Genomic DNA, 20386 nt, shown 5'->3' on the forward strand with positions numbered 1-20386 from the left:
ATCTTGATTAAAGGTTCTTATGAGGGAGAAGAGTCAAAAAGGATAGGAAGAATTCACATTATTTGAATTCACCCAGATCTTTCTAGTATGTGATTGAATATTGCCCAGATAGTTTTCCTTGCCACCAGCATAGTATAGTAACACACAACCAAAGCAGAAGGGGCTGATAGCCTAAAGAAGCACAGAGCTCCAGTGCCTGGAATGCAGATCCGAACTGAGCCCATGCACTGCAGAAACCCACGTTTCTGCAATATAGGATTTCCTTCAGTCCTGGTACTCAGGAAAGCAAGCAAAACACTCAAAAATGGGCAAAGGGTTGTCTGAGTGGTGCAAACATCTTCCTAGAGCCTGGCGAACTTCACAGTACACGTCCTATTTCTCACATTTCTGGATGTGAGAAAAAGGATATGAGTCCAGAAATCTCAATAAAATTAATCTTAGAATAATGTTTATTCCACTACTGTTACCCAAGCAGACCAAGCGTTTGCAAGGATTGCCTCATTTCATCTGCACACGGGGAAAATACTGAATTCATTCCCATTACATATATGAGGAAACTGAGACTTAGAACAAGGCACTTTCCCAAGGAGACAAAGCATCAAGCAGTGGGACCACATTCAAATGCTTCTTCTCCCTGGACTGTTACACTGCTTCCAAATATTGCCTACAAGTTTCTAGCTCAGAAAGGAGACAGATACCGGAAGGAAGCCACTGCAGCTGCCACCGAAGCGTCATTAAAGTAGCAAGCAAGACTCAACAATGTGCTCAAAAAAATGGAGGACAAACAGACACAAGAGTTATAAAAAACACAGCGCTGTGAGGTTACTTAGTGTAAAGACAAACAACCTTGGGGGCCTCTAAGCCATCACTGTCACAGAGCTTCCAGCCACCAATCATTTCACAGTTGCGGTCCTAAGTCATTGGGGATGATAGTCCCTAGAATCTGTTTAAAAAGCAAGAAATAATGTAATGCCTTTCACTTTTCAACAAGGATCTTAAAGAATGATATTCAAAATATTCTAATAAATTCTAATTCTAATAAAACTATATAATATCTACAAAGAATACATGACATGAACCTAGTCTTGACTCTGAAAATAATAACAAAACATAAGAAGTCCCTTTCCTCTTCTCCACGTTCGTGTTGCCTCATTTCTACTGAGAGAAGTTAGGACCTGATGTTTAAACATACCTAACATTGTATGTCTCTACAATGACGCTATTTGCATTCAAGTTGCTTTTGGTAGGAAAATGAAATAAGTTGGAACCCAGGAGATACAAAACCATTTTAAAAGTTACAACATCTTTATCTTGAAGAACTTTCAGGTGTGTGCTACAGACCCAGGTATTACAAATGAGTTAGAGTTGTGTGGCTATGAGAAGGAACCAACCAGGCCAGAAACTTCTTCAATCAACTTGAGCCTTTGGAATCTGCAAAGCTATGTATGACTCCCAATGCCTTCCACCTAAGGTTGCTTTGATGTTGGAATGCCTCAGCACTGAGAGCCAATTGTGACTCCTATGAGTCTGGGGAAAAAAAGTGCCACTTTTTCCATTAACAGGTTTTAAGCTGTGAGATCTTATAATTCAGAAAGATAGCAAGGGAATTTACTTTAGTTTTTTTTTTTAAAAAGTGAGTGATCATTCATCAAACTGCTCTATCAGAAGATAGCTTAATAGGTTAAATAGCCCTGTGAAAAGCTAAGATAATATAATAAAATGGAATATATTACACAGCCACATGATAAAGATATACTTGGGTTGCATAAAACACATGAGTTCCGTCAGTATAAAGGATTTGACTGTTTCTAAAACTTCAAATCTGCTCAAGTAAAGGGGTAAGAAACATTCTGGGTAGATAAGTAGTGAATCAAAGGGCTCAAGAAATTGGAAGAGCACTGAAAAGACCAGAGATCTTGCTAAATTTCCCTATAAAAGATGGGATTTCTGGGGGCCTGCACTGTGGCGCAGAGTGTTAAAGCCCTGGCCTGAAGCACCGGCATCCCATATGGGCGCCGGTTCTAGTCCCGGCTGCTCCACTTCCAATCCAGCTCTCTGCTGTGGCCTGGGAAAGCAGTGGAGGATGGCCCAAGTCCTTGGGCCCCTGCACCCACATGGGAGACCTGGAGGTAGCTCCTGGCTCCTGGCTTCGGATTGGCGCAGCTCCAGCCATTGCGGCCATCTGGGGAGTGAACCAGCGGATGGAAGACCTCCGCCCCCCTTCTCTCTACCTCTCTCTGTAACTCTTTCAAATAAATAAAAATAAATCTTTAAAAAAATGCTGGGATTTCAAATACGGGTTGAGATCTAGTAACAAAGGGTGCGACTGTGCTACTTGGGAAAGCGGATGCTTCAAGGAGGAGCATGCTAGCTTGCACAGGTGCTTGAAAGCCGCAGGTTCAGCGTATTTGCAGCAGACATTACGGCAGTCCCGTCCCAACTCACCTTTCTGACTGCATATGAACAGGGAACATGAAGAGAAAACCATGATATGCCAACTTACACATACACATTAGGGAGTCTAGGGAGAAATAAAGGCACGACGGCCACATTCTGTCTGGAGTGATTGGCACTGGGCCACAGCAGACATTTCTGCAAATCAGGACTTACGATGTAGCAGGGCTCGCAGTAAGCCTTCTTTTCCACAGCGTAGAAGGGCTGCCCGCGGAGCTTGCTGTTGCAGGTGATGCAGGTAAAGCAATCCACGTGGAAGACCTGATCCATGGCGGTGCATCCCGTACCTTCCCCAACTACATTTTCACCGCAGCGAGCACAGCGACCTGCAAGAAAAATGGGGATCAAGTTGAGAAGAACTCCAAGGAGCACGTCGTCCTTCTAAAGAACAAAATGCAGGGGGAGAGAGCAGATTCATCATGTCAGCAGCAGTGAGGGAGTCACTGTCACCACGTCACGGCCACTAGCAACAGCCCTAGTCTGCCAGGCTATGCCGTGGAAGGCTGGCCATGAATCAGCTGAGGGCATTATTTTCACAGCCTAACATCCCCTGGAAAGTGACATGGTAATGCAGGTTTCTGACGTCGAGACCAGTGTTCTGCCCCCAATCTCACATGCAAGTAAAAAGTGAGCATGGCTCAGAATGACTGGCCTGGAAGCCATCAGCCATAAAACAGCATAGGGATGGCTTTCCCCTCTGAGATTCCACGCCTTCCTGTAAGAATGTAAGAGAACTGGGTCCAAACTCGAACTCCAGTTCCTTTCCCAAAAGGCCAGGTTATCCAGCCTCTGCAGTCTGCTCTCAGTGGCAGGCAGAGCACAAGTGGTCGCTTTTCTCTCCAGGCCACTCTGAGCGTTACCGCATTCTTTTTCACCAAGAGCCAGTGTGTTTATGACTGTCCCTGACGCTCAGCAGTTCTAACTCGGTCTCCTGGGGTGTCTTGAGCCAAGTCCCAACTCTTGGACTTGACACCCTGTAGGATACCACAGTTTAGCTAGCATCACTGCCGGGCCTGTTCTTAGTTTGAACATCCTTAAATCCTGCAACGGTTCCAAACACTGCAGGGTATGGAGTTAGTCCCTCATGGCCTGTGTTGTCTGTGTCCACTTAATGTTCTGCAAAGCTCTGGCATTCTATGTGTTTCTTTTTTAAAGATATATTTATTTATTAGAAAGGCACAGTTACAATGTAAGAGGAAGAGAATATACATACATACATACAGAGAGAGAGAGAGAGAGAGAGAGAGAGGGAGAGAGAGGTATCCTCCATCTACTGGGTCACTCCCCAAATGGTTGCAATGCTTGAGGTTGGGTCAGGCTGAAGCCAAGAACACAGAAAGCCAGCCAGTCTCTCACATGGGTGCAGGGGCCCAAGCACTTGTATCATCTTCCATTGCTTTCCTAGCTCATTAGCACAGAGCTGGAAAGGAAGTGGAACAACTCTAAATACTGCTCATAGGGATACTGGTGTTGCAGACAGTGGCTTAACCCATTGCACCACAATACTGGCCCCTCCAGCATTCTTAAATGGGCTTTAGGGGCATCTTGTCTACATATAGACATCCAGTTTAGGCTCTAAACATTCACAGTATTTTAAATCATAACAAAAATTATGTCAGTGAGAGGCACTGTACAGAGTAAAACTCTATCTTGCTCCACTATGAGAATCATGAGGAGGGGTCAGGTCTGGATTCAGTTCCGTTTTCTTATTCTTTGATGTTATTATGTTAAGAAATTAGAACAAGTAATTGTTGGCTACTGGGAAAATCAGCAAGATTCTGCAGGTTTAAAAGGTGGGCATTTGGTAGTGGTTAAAATGCCATTTAGGGCACCTGCATCCCATATCAGAATGCCAGTGTTTGAGTCCTGGCTCCATTCCTGACTCCAGCTATTTGTTAACATGCACCCAGGGAGACAGCAGGTGATGGCTCGAACAGTTCTGCCCTTGAAGACCCACTTAGGAGACCTGGACTGAGTTCTCAGTTCTTGGTTTTGGCCTAGTTCAACCCTAGCTGTTGAAGGCATGTGGGGAGTGAAACAGTGAATGGGAGGATTCCCTCTTTGAGTCCTGTCAAATTTGACAAATAAATAAATAAATAAAAAATTTTTAAAAAGAATCTGAAAGATTTGACAGATAAGTTGTAGAAAACCTAGTGCTTCACATGTTAGACATTTTTAAAGAGGACTTATTGGAGGGTGCTTCAGAAAAGTCTTAGGAAAATGGAATTAAAAGATTAAGTATGAGTTGGTACAAAAAACTTTGAAACCCAAGCATACAAGGGTTTTTTTTTTTTTTTTTTCAAAAAGCTCATGGAAAAAACACATTATGAAAAAAACTATACATGAATTTCAAAATTATTTTGTTTGCACCAAAACAATCTCTGAATTCTCCTTTTCCACAAACTTTGTGAAGTACCCTCATATATATCAACTCATTTATTTATTTGACAGGTAGAGTTTATTTATTTGACAGAGAGAGAGAGAGAGAGGGAAAAGTCTTCCCTCCGTTGGTTTACTCTCCAAATGGCCGCAATGGCCGGAGCTATGCCTATCTGAAGCCAAGAGTCTCCTCCCGGCCTCCCCTGCGGGCGCAGGGGCCCAAGGACCTGGGCCATCCTCCACGGCCATCCCAGGCCACAGCATAGAGCTGGACTGGAAGAGGAGAAACTGGGACTAGAACCTGGTGCCCATATGGGATTCCAGCACCATAGGGGGAGAATTAACCTACTGCGCCATGGTGCCGGCTCCAACTCATTTGGTTTTCACAATGACCTATGGCGCTATTTTTATAACTACCCAAGCCAAAACACTTAATTGGTGTACAAAAATGCTAATTGTGCTACGTCTCAAATGATGCTAAAATTCTAGGAACTTTAGGACATATTGGACAGCATTATACTACAGAAAACATTTTGGGGATAAGGAGCAAGAGGATCATCAATCTATATGATTATTGAGAACATACTGGATTCATGTGGAAATTAAAATTTTACTTTTAAACTTCACAAATACAAGCCAAAAAAGTTATTTTTCTGTATTATTATTTTCCTTTCTAGAAGACAAGAGGATCATTTAACAGAATGTCAGGGGGACTATCACATTTTGCAAAACAAAGACAAAAACACAAGTTCTGGTTGAATGTTACTGACTATTGGTCTTGGTCAAGATGGTTCTACTAGGCTGCCAGTTGTAGTAAATTTGATCCAAGCATGAATGTCCACAGTATAGTTGTATCTGGAATCCCTGAGTTTTAACCTAGTTGATTTATGAAGATTTTGCCATCTATGCATGAGGACCTAGGTTTGAACTTCAATCACCGGTTTAGAGGGGAAAGTCAGAGCAGTGCCTTGAAGGGCAGGATGAGAAGATATGCTTTGAAAGTCTCAATCTAGTCAACAGGTACCCCAGTATCTACTCCTTGCCCCACACTACAGTCTGCTTCTGTGTTTCATACTGAGGTGAAGTAGACAATGTCAGAGTCTTTAGCAGTCATTCAAAGACTAAAATGCATCAACAATCACATGACAAAATGGGAGGAAGTGCTACAGAAATGTGCAAGGAAAAGCCACAAAACTTGAGAGGCTCAGAGAAGGTTTTGTGCAGAAACAGGTTTTTGTGTCCAAGTTTAAAGGATGGAATTTTGACAGGTGGGGATGGAATTGAGAAAAACATTCTAGTTTTTCTGAAGAGGAATGAGTGTCTGTGGCTAACTGGATCCAAAAACACCACAGTGGCTTGGGATGGTACAACAAGGTTTTGTCTCCTCTGCTATGAAAGCAGATGGACTGTATTCCTAAGACACAATCTTCTTCTTTATGTCTTGGAGAATATTCTTCCAGAGTGGGGCAGGCCAACATGCTGGACCCAGACATGACCAGCTCTGACGCCTCCCGTATTTTTCCTATTCTTGGGATAAATCGGGGACACTAGCCTCAAGGGCAGTCAGTCTGGCACCTTTAAAATCACAAGCATAGAAAAAGAGTGAAGAACAAAAAATAAAAATAGGCCTACACTTCAGCAGGACAAAAAAGGAGCCCGAATGTTCCCTTTTCACAAAAACCAAAGTTCCCAACCATGCCTTTTAGGGAGGTACTCAGACAAAGATACCCATGCCCGGAGGTATGGTTGCCTGTCTCATGCTACACATGGTTCAAAGCACACCACAGTCTTCAGGCCCATGTCTGAGACAAGGAGCTCAGCACTTTTAAACAAGAAAAATCGTGGGAACATCATTAAAGACATTAGAAAACAAAGGTAACTGAGTTGATAAGGGGTGGTAAAAAGGCAGCTCTAACACCAGGCTGTGTGCAGAGCTTCTTGGCAGTGCCAAGCACAGCAAATCAGGAGACCCCATGGCACAGGACAAGACAATCCATGGAAATTCTCTCAGTGAATTAAGATTCTGAACTACACTCAAACCAAGCTTGTTGATCTATAATTGCTTGTTATCGATATTGCTTTACAGTGACTGGAGAGTCCTTCATGGGTGGTTCTTACTACTTCTTCCCTTCTATTTCCCATCCACAGCCATCTTGGTAAAGTCACTGAAGTCCTTACTTTCTACCACATGTCTACCACCTACACCAGCCTTCCCTACCTTTCATGGGTCATTGTAATGGCTTCCTGCTTGTTCTCTAACTTACTTATTACAAACAGAAAGCTGTATGGAACTGTTACAAGTCTGGAAGGTTAGATGTAAGTTAAACAAGTGTTCAGAATGGCATTAGTTCAAGGTGACATTCTAGGTAAATCGATGGGCTGAGCAAGGGAGGTAGGATATGAATTTCATATTTCTTTTCTCTTTGATAATATGGATTTATTTCTTTTATAATGTGAAAAGAAACTTTTATTTAAAAAGGTCTTTCCTATTCACTTCAGGACATTGATACATAGGCAACATTTTTTAGGCTAGGCTGTCAAAAGTACAGGCAACAAAAGCAAAACTAGACAAATAAGATTATAGCAAAGTAGGAGGCTTCTTCAGAACAAATGAAATAACCAGAGTGAACAACGACAGAATTGGAGGAAATATTGCAAGCTATTTACCCAACAAAGCATTAATATACAAAATATATGAAGAACTAAAAGAAAACACTCAAAAACAACAAAAAGCCAACTAATCCAGTTAATAAATGGGCAAGTGATCTTAATAGACATTTCTCAAAAGAAGAAATACAAATGGCCAACACATATATGAAAAAGTGTTCAATACTACTAGCCATCAGGGGAAATACAATCTAAACCTCAATGACAAACCACCTCGCCCCAGATAGAATGCCTATTATCAAAAAAGACAAAAGTCCAATCATAACGTAATGACAAACAGGCGCAAATGTTAAATACTGTGATTTGATCAGTACAATGTATGCATGTATCAAATTGTCACACTGTACATCATAAACATGCACAATTATTGTTAATAATTTTTAATGCTTTAAAAGTCAAATAAATAAAAACAAATTTCCTATGTTCACTACACTATTAATATAATAGGCCACACACTGGTCTCTTGCAAATACCGCTTGTTTCTGCAGCAGGACCAAAAGAGCCCATAGCCATTTTGAAAGTTGGTGCCATGGTGATCGGAATAACTTACTCTCATACTTGTATTATTCAACAGCAAAAATAAAGGAGTAGTAAATGTATGCAGACATCAAGCCAGGTCACATTTGTCTTCATGTCTTCCTTTCTACTGACTCATAATAGAAATTGTCAGCACAGGAAAAATTAATATTGTATCTTTAAATGTGATAATGAATTGCAGTTCTATTATGACAATTGTCTTATATATAAGCTTTCTCATTAAGGACCTTCTTCAACATATCTGAAAAGAGTCCTCTTCTAAAAATTGTACCATGAGATTAAACAAAGGTGATAAATTGATGGTAAAGTATTCCTAGAAATAAAGGCTGTTCCAATGTATCCTGCAGATGGTCACTGAAGCCTAAAGCACACCCTCCATTAAGCTTATTCAGAAATTACCTTCCATTGAAGGTGCAAAAAGACAGTAGAATGCATTTGCATCCTTTATGTGACAGGCCCATATGACATTCACTAAAGGTTCTAGGATGATGGCATTTTCTAATCATCAGAAACTTTTAATTCACTAGGCCCCAGTAGCATTAATGCATGTAATAACAGATGGTCTGTTTCTTAAATGGCTCATGTTCCAGGACAGTGAATCTCAACTTTGCCTGTATAGAGCAATCATCTGGAGAACTTTAAAATTAAATACTGGCATTTGGGTCCCAGCTCCAGAGATTCTGATTTCATTGGTCTGATGTGAAATATCAGATAGGGTGATAGTTTAATTTGGAATTTGTTTTATTTCTATTTATGTATTTATTTGAGAGAGACAGATACAAACACATACAGACATGGAGACACACACACATACGGAGAGAGAGGGAGAGACACAGCACTCCTCCATCCACTGATTCACTCTTCAAATGCCCACAATACCGGGACTGGGCCCTGCCAAAGCTGGGAGCTGGAAACTTAATCTGGGTCTCCCATATGGGTGACAGGAACCCAGTTTGAGCCATCACTGCCGCTTCCCAGGGTCGTTATTAGCAGGAAGCTGGAGTTGGGAACTGCCTGAACCCAGGTACTCTGCAATAGAATGTGCATATCTTCACAGGTATCTTAACTATTAGGCTAAATGCTGCCCCAGGAGTGAAATTCTTAAAAGCTCTTCACATGATTCTAATATTCAGCCAAGATAAGCCACTGTTCCAGGGGTTATCTATTTCTGTATGGTTTGCCAGAATAAAGGTTGAGAAGTATGCCCCGAACAAGTTTCATCTGCCTCAAAGACAGTTTGGGGACCAACTGTTCAACCATGAATTGGGTGTAAAGAAGAAATTTCCTTAGCATTATAACATAATATACACTGTGTTTTTTTTTTTAAACAATAAGAGTAATGCCTTTAATGCTTTATGTCTTAATTTGAAAAGTTTTCCATCCATAGAAAACATGCATGAATGGAATAGGTTAATTTTCTCATAAAATTGACATGGAGCTAGAGAAAGCATTTCACTTATATTTACTACAAGCACTCCCATACAACAGGCTTCATCTATGTTGTCAGTGAATTTGATGTCAGCACTGCCGTATGGCTTTAGACAATATAAAACCCACAAAGAGTGTCGACTGATGGTCATTTAATAGGAGATATCATTTATTATATCATATCAAAGTAAGTTGCCACTATTGGACTGTTTTTAAATAATGTTGCAGTATCCAGTCTCCACTAGTTAGTGCCATTTAGTGATACAAGTCTTGGAGTCCTAACCATTTCTTCAAAGCTAGCCCTTGGGGTCAGCGCAGTAGTGCAGCAGGCCTGCAGTGCTGGCATTCCATAAGGGCACTGGTTCAAGGCCTGGCTGCTCCACTTTCTGATCCAGCTCCCTGCTAATGTGCCTGGGGAAGCATGGAAAGATGGCACAGAGGCTTGGGCTCCTACACCCACATGGGAAGAAGCTCTGGCCTTGCATAACCCTGGCCAATGCGGACATTTTGGGAGTGAACCAGCAGATGGAAGATTTTTCTCTCCCTCTATCTCTCTAACTCTGCCTTTCAAATAAATAAAAAAATCTTTAAAAGCTTGACTGTAGGACACATCCAGCTTTGTTAAATCAACTTATATATAGGAAACTGTGTTATTTTACTTTGCTGTTATTAGACATCTGCTTATAGATGTGATGGGTCCATGGATGGGAGTGAGAAGGAGGCTGCAGATGGCTGTTCTCTCTCCTTCTCTTTCCTCTACCAGGGCCGGGGAACATCAGGCCCTAGTGCCATACAAGACCTATGAAATCATTTGGTGTGGCCCTGCCGAAGCAACCACAGGTGGCACTCAAAATTCAATAAACCTATAGCAGGCTAAGTTTTAACTTCATAATTCTGTATGGCTCATGAATGATATGAATTTCCAAATGGTCCTTAGCATAAGACAGTTCCTCCCCCACCCCCACCCCCCCTCTCTTAAAACACACACACACAACCTGCTATAGCACTGGGATCCGTGGTAGACACAAGACACTTTCAGAGACAAATCCAGAAACATTTTTATCCCAAAAAAGAAATTAAGCTATAGGAAGAAAAAAAAAAAAAACCCACAAAATGCATTCACACGCACACCCACATACAGATATACATGCACACACACACACACCAACCAAATGCCCAAATTTGTGAGGGAGAAAAAAGTTCTAATGGGAGGATGAAGGTCTGGGCAGCAAACCAGGTGGGATGAAATGAAGGCTTAGCGACTTGCTGATAAAGTGCAGTTATTATGAAATCAAACCACAATATGATTCATTTGAATATATATTTGCTTAGGTTACACCTTTCGGTGAGAGGTACAATGGGAGGGGGAGTCCCACATTTCACTGACTGAAATATATGCATTGTGATGAACTGCCCAAAAAAAATAGAAATTATTGTGTGGTTTTTCTCTTTGCTAGGCACTGCCCTAAGCATACACTCTCATCTAGTCCTATCAACCCTTATCTCTTATTGTGTGGATAAGAAATTGGAGGTTAAGTCAACCATGCCCAAGTCTCAACAAGGAAGAATGCAGAGTGGCTGAGAGCGGAAAGCCCATTTTGTTAACCAGTGAGTGCTTTCCTACCAATACATTTTGTTATTCGATCATAGCTCCCAAGTTATGAGCACTGTTGAGAAGTAGAGCCTGTCCCCACTTCCAAGGAGGGAAGGAGAAGGGTCAGAGCAGCTTCACCCCTCAGTCCCTGCGTCTCAGGAGATCTTTTGAACTCTGTGACCTGCCATGGAGGTGGATGAGACAGAAATGGGGGAGGGACGCTGCACAGCAGACCGTGGGTGTTGACCCTGAACTTCAGCTGCCTACCAGGAAAGCATCTTGACAAGGAGGGATGCTGGAATCCTACCTCCAGAGAAGTTGGAACCCTGAAATTAAGATTTTCCAAGGACTGTGAGGTGATTCTAGTGCAGTGGGTTTGAGAACCACTGCTCTAATGGTAACTATGCTTATGCATTCCACAAAGACAGAAGTCTGAACTGGAGTATCAGAAAGCAATGGTGGCTAGCCCCCAAAGCCCCCAGGAGCCGCCTCCTATAAAGCTGACACTTTACCATTTGGATTGACAGAGGCAGTGAGTTAGGAACCTTATCCCCAGGTCCTGGCCTTCACTCAATGGGTGGCAATGAGTGCACCTGTGCATGACTATTGTACAATAGTCATGACGCTTCCTGATAACTTCCAACCTCAGGAAGAGCAATAAAAACAAAAACAAACAAAAATATCAACATTTGCACCACTACCAGCAAATAAGACACAAAAAACAAAACTGCTTTGCGGGTTTGCATATAAGACATGATTCCACATAAACAAAGGTGTATATAACACTGCACAAAGGCAATCAGAACTGAGAGTCCTGCCTTCCTTATCTACTAGCTGTGGGCAACCTAATAAGCCCCCTAAATTTCCTGAGTCTCAAGTTCTGTGTCTCTACTTTCTGGTCAGGAGGTCTCAGTTACAGCCATTCTGTCAACCCCTCCACACAGGCACTGACTCTCTTTTGTGCCAAGTATTATGCTCCCTTATCGTCTGCAAAAAGGAGATAATATGTCCCCTAGCTAGGTGGTCAGGAAGATCAGTGAATCTCACATCTATGAAGTGCCCTGTACAAACCCTTTCTGCAACTATAGGGGGAACTGGACTATTTCAAAATGTAGAACTCAAAGCAACAAGGACCAGAAAGATGTATGCTCTGGATTGCTCTCAAAGAACAGTCCATGCATGGGAAATAGAGGCACTTGCCTCTCTAAGGCAGTTAGGTAAGATATCTACATAATTTTACTGCAAAAAGCTCATGGAAATTGGAATTAAAAGATGTTGATTGTGGTGCAAAAATGTGGAAATCCTCATAGGAGTAATCTTCAAAAAATTCATTGAAAATGCTTTTTATGAAGAAACTATGGATTTCACAAGCATTCATTGAAATAAACTTATCTTTTAGTTCTATTTTTAAATGAACTTACTGAAGTATCTTTGTATTTATCAATATTTTATTAATACAACTTAGTGTCAAGGCTAGCATTGTGGTATAGTGGATAACACCAGGGCTTGCAAAGCTGCATCCCATATGGTGCTGGTCCATGTCCAGGCTGCTCCACTTCTGTTTCAGTTCTCTGTGTATGATCTGAGAAAAGCAGCAGAAGATGGCCCAAGTGTCTGGGCCCCATGTGGGAGACCCAGGTGAAGCTACTGGCTTCAGCACAGCCCAGCTGGGGCTGTTGTAGGCATCTGGAAAATAACAGTGGATGTAAGATCTCTGTAGCTCCCTCTCTCTGTAACTCTGACTTTCCAAATAAATAAATCTTGGGGCTGGCAATGTGATGTAGCAGGTTAAGCCTCCACCTGCTGTATCAGCATCCCATATGGGCACCGGTTTGAGTCTCAGCTGTTCCACTTCCAATCCAGTTCCCTGCTTATCGCCTGGGAAAGCAGTGGAAGATGGCCCAAGTGCTCGGACCCCTATACCCATGTGGGAGACCTGGAAGAAGCTCCTGGTTCCTGGCTTTGGATCAACCCATCTCTGGCCACTGCAGCCATTTGGGGGTGAATCAGTGGATGGAAGACCTCGCTCTTGCTCTTGCTCTCTCTCCCCTTCTGTCTGTAAGTGTGCCTTTCAAGTAAATAAATAAATCTTTATTTTTAAAGATTTATTTATTTATTTGAAAGTCAGAGTTACACAGAGAAAGAAGGAGAGACACACAGAGAGGTCCTCCATCTACTGGTTCACTCCCCAAATGGCCGCAATGGCTGGAGCTGCGCCAGTGTGAAGCCAAGAGCCAGAAGCTTCTTCCAAGTCTCCCACATGGGTATAGGGGTCCGAGCACTTGGGCCATCTTCCACTGCTTTCCCAGGCCATTAGCAGAGAGCTGGATCGGAAGTGGAGCAGCCTAGACTTGAACTGGCACCCATATGGGATGCCAACACTGCAGGCGGTGGCTTTACCTGCTATGCAACAGCGCTGGCCCCAATAAATATTTTAAAATAAATAAATAAATAAATATTTTTTAAAAAAAGAATTTAGTGTAAGAATTTGACCCAATCCTACCCAAATTTGTGGACTCCGTGGTGATAATGTATTTATTCAGCATTTACTACGTACAAGGTATTGGTTTTAGTATCTAAATCTATCATGTCACACATTCTTCTCAAGAACCCATGATGCAAGTCTACTCATTTCAATGACAGTTGAAGAAAAGGGGGCGTAGGGAAATGAAGTATCTTTGCTATGGTGACAGAGTTAACTAAAGTGGCTGGATTTGTGGTCTAGTAGGCATTCTAGCCTTAAACCTACCCGCTCATCCAGCCCTCTAAACTGCTATATTACTTTAGAAATGCAAATTCCTAACAACATCTGGCCTCGCAGGAAGCTTGGACAAATCTCACTCTATCCCTGACAGGAACCTCAGTTTCCCTTTTGGTTCAAGGCAGATTTTTCTTCATGTTAATTTCTATACATGGGGATTTTCAGAGTCCCATTCTTAACTCTTCATCTAGTCTTCTGTATTTAAAATTCCCTTCATGGTTGATTTGCTAACAGAAACACATCAGTATTGACCAAGGCAGTTACAACCGCTATAGCAAGACTTTTTTTTTTTTTTTTTTTTTTGACTGATGATTCGCATCTGCTCCATGGTGTTTCTCATGGGAATTTGCCTTTCCCCCAGTTCCACTCAAAGGTTACATTTGAGCACTTATTTTTAGTTTTTGTGGTAGGAAACATCCAAATTTATTCTGGTTATTTGAGAGCAAACAGAACACTGAGGTAACCCAAGGGGGTTCCGAAAGCTGCAGCTTTCAGAGCCAGCAATATCTACACCAGCACGAGCTCCCTCCACCCCTGTGTTGTTAACAAGCATCCCCAATACTTATACAGAGCTTCACACGTCTGAGCACCTTCTCATCCAGCAATGCATTGGACCCTTCAGAAGTCCTTGGAGGCAGCAAAAACAGTGCTGTCTTTATTTTAACAAGCAAAAAAACTGAAATATATAGATTTAGTAGCCAATAGAACTAGTTAGAGTTCACTGTGTGGCAAAAGACCACCTACATTTATATCAAGTCCAACAAACAGAGCTGAGGCAAAAGAACATTTTCCAACTGAGGAGGAATCCAGATGCATCACACACAAAAAACACTGAAACCAGGATACAAGAGGCATCCTCAGTCTGCAGGTGGAGAAATACGGCTCATATTGAGAGATCTCATGTTCCCTCCAAGCCCCCTCTTATATTCCTGTTTCATACAAGAATAAAGCAGACAAAGAGTGTTAGCACTAAAGAGACCCTCTGGATTACAATAAAATTACAAACATAGCACACGCACATTAAAACGTTTATGCAAACTTTCCTCCCATGCTCATACTATGCTTTCTATTTTATTTAAGATGTATGCTATGGATTAAATATGACCCTTTCAAAATCCAAGTGTGGCCAATGTGACAACATTAAGAGTTGGGGCCTGCATCAAAGAAGGAGGTACCTTTCTCTGAAGAGAGAGAACTTCCACTTTGATTATGGCCTTGTCTAAATCAGGTCAGAGTTTATGAACTCAAGAGGCTTCCATAGCCTTGGCAACTCATGACAAGAGCCTCGGGTGATTACTGATGTCATAAATAAGAGTGTCAGTTGTTAAATCAACAACAGGAGTCACTGTGCACTTACTCCCCATGTAGGATCTCTGTCCTTAATGTGTTCTATTATGCAAATTAATGGTAAAACTACTACTCAAACAGTATTTTATACTTTGTGTATCTTTGTGGGTGCAAACTGTTGAAATCTTTACTTAGTATAGACAAAGTTGATCTTCTGTATATAAAGATAATTAAAAATGAATCTTAATGAAGAATGGGATGGGAGAGGGGGTGGGAGATGGGATGGTTGCAGGTAGAAGGGAGGTTATGGGGGAAAAACAATTATAATCCAAAAGTTGTACTTTTGAAATTTATATTTATTAAATAAAAATTTAAAAAAGGAGTTGGGGCCTATAAACAGTGATTAGGCCATGAAGGAGTCTCCCTAGTGAATAGCAGTAAGGCCCTTATAACAGAGGCCTCAGTCAGCATTCTATTAAGCTCTGCTTCTACTTTCTGCCATGTGAGGACACAGCCACAAGGAGCCATCCTTGAAGCAGACAGCAGGCCTCAGCAGACTTCTGACATCTTGATCATGAACTTCCCAGCCTCCAGAGCTATGTTTTTCTTAAATTACCCATTCTCAGGTACTCTGTTTTAGTAGCACAAAATGGACTAAGACAATGTATGAGTACTAAAAGATTTCTACATTGTAGTACCTGACTCCATGTGGGATGCTAATTTCCACTCCAGACTAAAATGGGAAAGTGAAAGTTGTAACTCGCATTACTTTAAAAAATTTCAGTATCTGAAGATTGAGAGTAATCTTCAAAATCACAAAGAACTTCATAATTTCCATGTTCTCTTTTGAATTTTATAATAACTGCAAGCTTGATAAGATAATTATTCTTTGTTAACAGACGAACTAACAGAGGAATAACCTCACATATGACTTGAGAAGTAGATGGCAGAGCTGCAACTCTCAAGTTCAGTCTAGTAACCTTAGAGTTGAACAATTTCATCTGTACACATGGCAGTAGACCCAAAGATAGGACCTGACAATACTTCCTTGGAAAGCCAATTAGCCTTACTTGGGCCCTTGCTTCTCCTTTTCATACAAAAACACCTATAATACATAGTTAAAAAATTTAAAAAGTGCTACCATATGTAGAAGATTCAGAAAGCATCCAGTGTTCTCTGTTTATCTGCAGATTCAAAACAAATGCTAACAGGGAGGCTATGTCTTGATTCAGATCCCATAGCAAGCCAACAGCAGTGATGAGAACTGAATCTAGGCCGTGGGCTCTCAGGAGAAGTGTCACCCAGCTGCAGAAAACTATCTCCCAGGTGTGTTACTGTAAACTGTACTTTCTTCCCACTAGTAGGCGCTGTTGCCTGAGCATGTGGAATTTCTCCAGCCACATCATGGTGAAATTTCATTGTCAATGGGAATATTCTAAGGAACACTGCAAAACCTACAGTGATGACTTCTACATGATTCCATATTAAGGTCAACGCCATTACTATCTGAACCAATGCAACCATTGTATTTATCTCTGAAGTACTCTGGCATGTTCTGAATTTGTACATCTGAAAAATCAAAGGAATGGCAGCAAAGTTGTGGGATAGTGGGTTCTGCTGAGGTATATGAGGGTAAAGAAGACACAGCTCTGGTCTCTGTTTGACCACAGCTGGTATAACTGATTGTTTTTTACATTAGGATTTTTGTATAACATTCATTTGGTAGGCTTCCAGTTTTACTCTGTATTTTAGTTTTTGCAAAGAATATAAACTACTCAAGTAGAATAAGTGATAAATTTGTGGGCCCCCAAAACATTTTTGAAATTCATAGTTTTTTTCATAATATGCATTTTCCTTAAACTTTTTGAAGATCCCTCCTATGCATGAATTGAAAGTTTTTTGTATGAAAATAAACATAATTTCATTACATTTCCCACAAACTTTTTGAGGTATTCTCATAAATGATCAGTGACTTGGGGCATGCTCCTTCATCTAACTGACCCATATATGCAATAGGAATCGTAATCCTTGCACCAGGTATCTCAAAATACTACTGGAAAAAAGAAATATAAACATGCATATTTACACATGAAACAACAAATACATATATGCACACACACATATACAGATTTATGACAAAAATATGTAAGGCATTCCTCTAAGATACATTGTTATAAAACGAATTTCTGTGTATCAATATTGATATAAATCACATACCTAATACAGTAGGGTGTACTTATGTCTGTGGCTTCCATCCAGAGACCACATTCTATGGAATTTGTATGCAAAATCCACAAGCTGGACTGCAGGACAAGTGTGACTAGATGGATTTTGAGGCTACAAGTGTCTTACAAAACTGGCCATGTCATTTCTGTTCTCGGTAGAATGGGCAGATGGATGACATGGACACTCAACACATGATCTTACACCAGAGCTCAGGGAGAGAGAGGCACATGAGCATGGTATCTCATGACCTCAGGCCATTTCTGTTCTTCTGTCTGCAAAATCCACATTGCTAAATTGCAGTCTGCACCCAATTGCAACTCCCGCACTTGCATAGCAACACTGATATCCGAGTGCTGGAGTGACGTCTAGGGAACAGTTATTAATACATCTGTGTATGCACACAGTATGGGGAAACATGCGAGATTGAAAGTGATTAGAGTATTCCTTTTAGGTAATACTTCCCACCGGGATTGTGCTCCTGGAAAAATTCCTCCCTCTACAGAAGCTGGCATAGTTGTCTGCTATCACTTGCCAGAATGTTTGGGGTAAAAATGGTGTCAATTTTAAGGAAACACACTTCTCAATTTTCTTTGTTAACATCTGAATAAAACATGAGAAGTTTGCTACATTCCCCTTCTCCACTTTCATTCAGAGAATGAAATCTTACTTGGTGTGTGAGAGAAAACAGTCACCTTTCTCTGACACTTCCAGATTAGTAGAATCATAGAGTTTTAAAGTAGAAAAGTTTTTATTTCATTCTAATAAACTCGAGCACTAGTCATTTCTGAGTTACAGGGAGATACTTTAGGAAAAGGACAAGAAATCCCATTTCTACCCTGGATGTAGTAGGATGGTCACAGACAGGAGCAGGAAAAAGGCAGAAAGAGCTGGTTGGGACTACTGGATGCTTTCTGGACCACATGAGATTTTTGGAAAATTGGAACATCACCTGGAAAGCCCTGGACTGGGACTGGCCACAGCCTTTGTGTTTACCTCTCAATAGAATGCATGCCTTGGATCACAAGTTTCTCTAAGGCGCTGGTGCTATGATGTGGTAGGTTAAACCTCCACCTCAGGTGCCAGCATCCCTTATGGGTGCTGGTTCATGTAAAAGCTGCTCCTCTTCTGATCCAGCTCTCTGCTAATGGCCTGGGAAAGTGGTGTAAGATGTTCCAAGTGCTTGGGCCCTTGCACCCATGTGGGAAGCCTGAATAAAGCTCCTGGCTCCTGGCTTTGGATCTGCTCAGCTCTGCCATTGCAGCCATTTGGGGAGTGATCCAGCAGATGGAAGACCTCTCTGTTTGTAACTCTGCTTCTCAAATAAATATTTTAAAAGTTTTTCTAAGGACCTTTCCAGTCTTCAGTTTTATGCTGTAAGATAAGTTTTATGAATGTACAAACTGAATTTATTTATTTTATTTGAAAGGCACAGAAAGAGAGAGAGAGCAAGAGAGAGCAAGCGAATGAGCTACAGTCAGTCACATAAAGGCCTTCCATCTGCTGGTTCACCCCTCCAATGCCCATAACAGCTGAGGTTTGGCCAGAAAAAGTCAGGATCCCAGGAATTTTTTAAAGACTTATTTATTTGAAAGTCAGAGTTACACAGAGAGAGAAGGAGAGGCAGAGAGAGAGAGGTCTTCCATCCACTGGTACACACCCCAGTTGGCCGCAATGCCTGGAGCTGCACCAGTCAGAAGCCAGGAACTTCTTCTGGGTCTCCCATATAGGTACAAGGGTTGAAGGACTCGGGCCATCCTCCTCTGCTTTCCTAGGTCATAGCAGAGAGCTAGGATCCCAGAAATTAATACGGGTATCCCACATGGCTAGAAGGGACCCAAGTACTTGAATCATCACCTGTGCATTAGCAGGAAACTGGAATCAGAGGGAGCATTGGGAGTTGAACCCAGGAACTATGATGTGGGATGTGGGCATTCCAAGAGCTGGTTTAATTACTGTGCCAAATATCCACCTGTCATAAGCTGAATTTAGAATAAGGCTAAGGGTAAGGTGAAGATACTCAATAGTGATTTCTGCACAGCCTTTCAAGCCCCCAAATTTGTTGAAACACTATAAAATTATGAAATAAAAGAAATGAAAGAAAAATAAGAAACTAGCCATGTTCCATTTATGGAGTATTTCTGGGAAATTCCTCTTGTACGCAAGGAGTTTCCAAATTTAGATTATCAAATTCAGCAAACACATTTGATTTTTACAAGATGACTAACACCCAACTGCCTAATAACTACTTAGATAAGTCAAGGGCTCTCCCTTATGAAGGCCTATAGGGAGCTCCCAGAAACCATGTAAATCCAAAGAAATTGCCTAAAGACTGATAAGCTCAGAATTAGGCTCTTGCATCAGCTCTTGCTATGTGTTTTTATTTGAAGTTCTCTCTGTGGCAAGAGATACCACACAGGCGGAGTGCAAAGTTGAAGGTCTTTAGCAAAAATTTGGACTGTAAACACAGCTTGGCATTATCAGCATTCTGTTAAGTTCAAAGAAGAGATAGTTACAACAAATACAGCTTGCTTTATTTCTGAAACAAAACTGTGCACATATTTCTGACCATACCACTAATTAACCTGTACATTGTTCCTTTCATCTATGCAGTGTGTTGCCCCCACCTCCCTGGTTACAACATGTTAGGGTTATTTATTCCCATCTGGAATACACTCAAACTGCTCTCTTACAGGTGAGAGAGGGAGGGAGGGAGGGAAAGAGAGAGTGAGAGAAAGGATGGCACTAGTGAATGAGGGACTGGGGAGAGTGACTCAGGCATAAAGACTAATGGAACTGTATAGGAATACATAACGAGACTAAGGGAACACTAAGGAATGCCATGGTGATGATCTACAAACATTTGAAGGGTGTCAACAATGAAGAGTCATTCAGCTTGGTGCAGGTGGTGCAACGGGGAGGGAGTGATGATGAATCTTAAAAGGAAGCTCTTTAGTAAAGAAAAAGAAATTAAATGTGTAAGACTTGTGTTTGCAACACAAACGATAGCTGAAAGAAGAGAGTGAGAGTCAGAACATGGTAGATGGTATCCCAAA

General features: G+C 41.5%; 1 protein-coding gene across 11 annotated transcripts in view; it reads right to left on the bottom strand.

The window, feature by feature from the left end:
- Positions 1-20386, bottom strand: part of LPP (LIM domain containing preferred translocation partner in lipoma) — a 742983-nt gene that overhangs the window by 139599 nt on the left and 582998 nt on the right. For all 11 annotated transcript variants that reach the window (XM_062210203.1, XM_062210206.1, XM_062210207.1 and 8 more), the window contains one exon: positions 2611-2780. In XM_062210203.1, coding sequence (XP_062066187.1) covers positions 2611-2780 — 170 coding nt within the window. The remainder of the gene's footprint in view (positions 1-2610; positions 2781-20386) is intronic.

Source organism: Lepus europaeus, chromosome 2 (genome assembly GCF_033115175.1).
Source record: "Lepus europaeus isolate LE1 chromosome 2, mLepTim1.pri, whole genome shotgun sequence".
In the NCBI taxonomy this organism is placed as follows: Eukaryota; Metazoa; Chordata; class Mammalia; order Lagomorpha; family Leporidae; genus Lepus; species Lepus europaeus.